Below are 2,079 nucleotides of genomic sequence, written 5' to 3'. Positions count from 1 at the left end.
GGAGCTGCGCCTCGGCCTCGTCCAGCTCCTGAGCCTCCTGCTGCAGCGCTGCGGGGCCTCCCTGGCCCCTTACCTCAGCGATGTCATCCGCATCCTTCAGGCCACCCTCCTCGACCACTATGCCGAGGTCAGGCGTGAGAGTTGCAGGTGCGCCGTGGCCTGCGCCCAGGCCATGCCAGGTGGGGCCCGGGGATGGGCAAAGTGGGGAGCGGTGGGCTGACAGGAGCCTGCGGTTTCCCGGAGGGACAGGGGCTGAGGTAGGGCACGGTAGGAGGTTACAGGGGTGCAATCAGGAGAGAGGAGAAGAGATGAGAAGTTGCACGCACCCTCTCAGGTGTACTTTGCAGGCCTTGGAGTATCTGCCAGAGAAGAACCATGCCAGGGATGGATGCTGAGCAGTTACAGCATGTGGATAATAGTAGGAGGAGGGGGCTAGGGGAGTGCGTGTGGGCTAGCGTTCAGCTCTAATATAGTGTCAAGCTAAATCTGCATGCTACATGAATGCAGTGATATTAATTAGGCTGCTGTTCATAGTGTTACAGAAATCCTGTTGCTCAAAATCCAAGAAAGACATATTTGAAGTTTCTGTTTCTCTGCCCTAACAGAGCACTTCCATATGCAGTCAGAATCTCTGATAAAACCCTTAATGCAAACAATTTCGCACCAGCACTACAGAGTTCGTGTTGATGTAATTCAGGCTACCGGAGCAGTGATACAGTTTGGAAATGGAAAATCTGTGGATGATGTTCTGTCTCATCTGGCACAGAGATTATTTGATGAGATTCCTAAGGTGTGTTCTTTTTTTTTTGCTGCCTTTATTTTAAATCTGTTTTGGGGTGGGTTTTTTGGTGGTGTTCCCCCCCCCCCCCGCCCCCCTCCAATTTTCAGCTTTCATTCTTTCAGTCGAGATATGTAAATATGTCACATACAGGCTTTGGCAATTGTAAGCTATCCAAAACCAAGGTTGGTGACCTATTCAGCTGCTGTCTAATTCTGCAGGCTGTTGAAGTTTGTAGGCACCTTTTTATTTTAATGGGTGCCTTCAATTCTGTCTTAAATTCTTGTGTTAAATCTCTCTGGGACTTGATTCTATGGCCTTTTTAGATGTTTAACAAATGCCTATGGTATTGGTCCTTTCATAAGATGCAATTGAGGCAGTAATTTTAAAATGTGCAACTTAATAATAACTAAAATATTTTAATTTTTGAGTGGGTGTATTCACAGTATTTCACTTAGGCTTTCTTTATAGTGAACAGAGAAAATTGTCTTCTGGAGATGTGCTTGGAAAGCTTCAGATTCCAGAGAAATGTAGATTTCTTACGTTCTCAGAGAGATCTTAACCATGAGAATTAGAGTGTTCTGAGTTAGGTCTGTATCTTGTCTTCCTTTTGAAGATGTGCTTTTGTGCAGCAAATAGTCTAAGACTAACTAAGCCAGAGTGAGTACACAAGAGGGAGCATGATACCTTGCATGTTACTTAAGATGCTTGCTGCAAGTGAGGAAATCTTGGGTTCTTGTAATTTCTTCTGAGACTATTGATGCACTTTACCAAGTCTTATATACCGAAAGCGAATACTATTTTTTTAATTTCTCTGGTATTTTCCTGACATATTTAAAATAGCCTTTTTGTATCCTTGTAGGTTCGGCATGCTGTAACAACTGTCATTGGAGAATGGTTGTTGCACCTACGAGATAGATATTCATATTTTCACAAGTTGATCCCTTTGTTACTTGGCAGCTTTACTGATGAAATTCCTGAAAATACGTAAGCAGAACACTTTTTTTTTCTTTTCTTTTTTTTCCCCTGAATAGTTGTTGTACATGGAAATGTTTCTATGTTCACAGATGTATGGCTTGGAGAAGAAAAAAAACACCTTTTTTTTTTTTTCCCCCTTAAACCCAGAACGATAGCATTATCTTTAGTAACTTTTGTTATATTGTCCTTTTATGCTACATTCAAGTAAGTATGAGAGAGACAAAGACAGAGGTAGACAGAGACAGAATTATCCTTTGGAAGAGGTGACTTTTGTGCCCTGAATACAAAAGAAGCATAAACTGTCAACTTAATGTGCGTAGGTT

The 2,079-nt window shown here is 42.8% G+C and overlaps 1 protein-coding gene across 1 annotated transcript in view; it reads left to right on the top strand.

Moving 5' to 3' along the window:
* Nucleotides 1-4: 4 nt before the first annotated feature.
* Nucleotides 5-2,079, top strand: part of HEATR2 (HEAT repeat containing 2) — a gene marked incomplete at its 5' end in the record, with an annotated part of 30,416 nt that continues 28,341 nt past the window's right edge. Inside the window, 3 exons of the mRNA XM_009585450.1 lie at nt 5-179; nt 606-790; nt 1,641-1,765. Coding sequence (XP_009583745.1) covers nt 5-179; nt 606-790; nt 1,641-1,765 — 485 coding nt within the window. The remainder of the gene's footprint in view (nt 180-605; nt 791-1,640; nt 1,766-2,079) is intronic.

This window comes from Fulmarus glacialis, unplaced genomic scaffold (assembly GCF_000690835.1).
Source record: "Fulmarus glacialis isolate BGI_N327 unplaced genomic scaffold, ASM69083v1 scaffold2639, whole genome shotgun sequence".
In the NCBI taxonomy this organism is placed as follows: domain Eukaryota; kingdom Metazoa; phylum Chordata; class Aves; order Procellariiformes; family Procellariidae; genus Fulmarus; species Fulmarus glacialis.
Note: the sequence above shows the minus strand (reverse complement) of the source record. Positions and strands in the feature narration are given on the sequence as shown.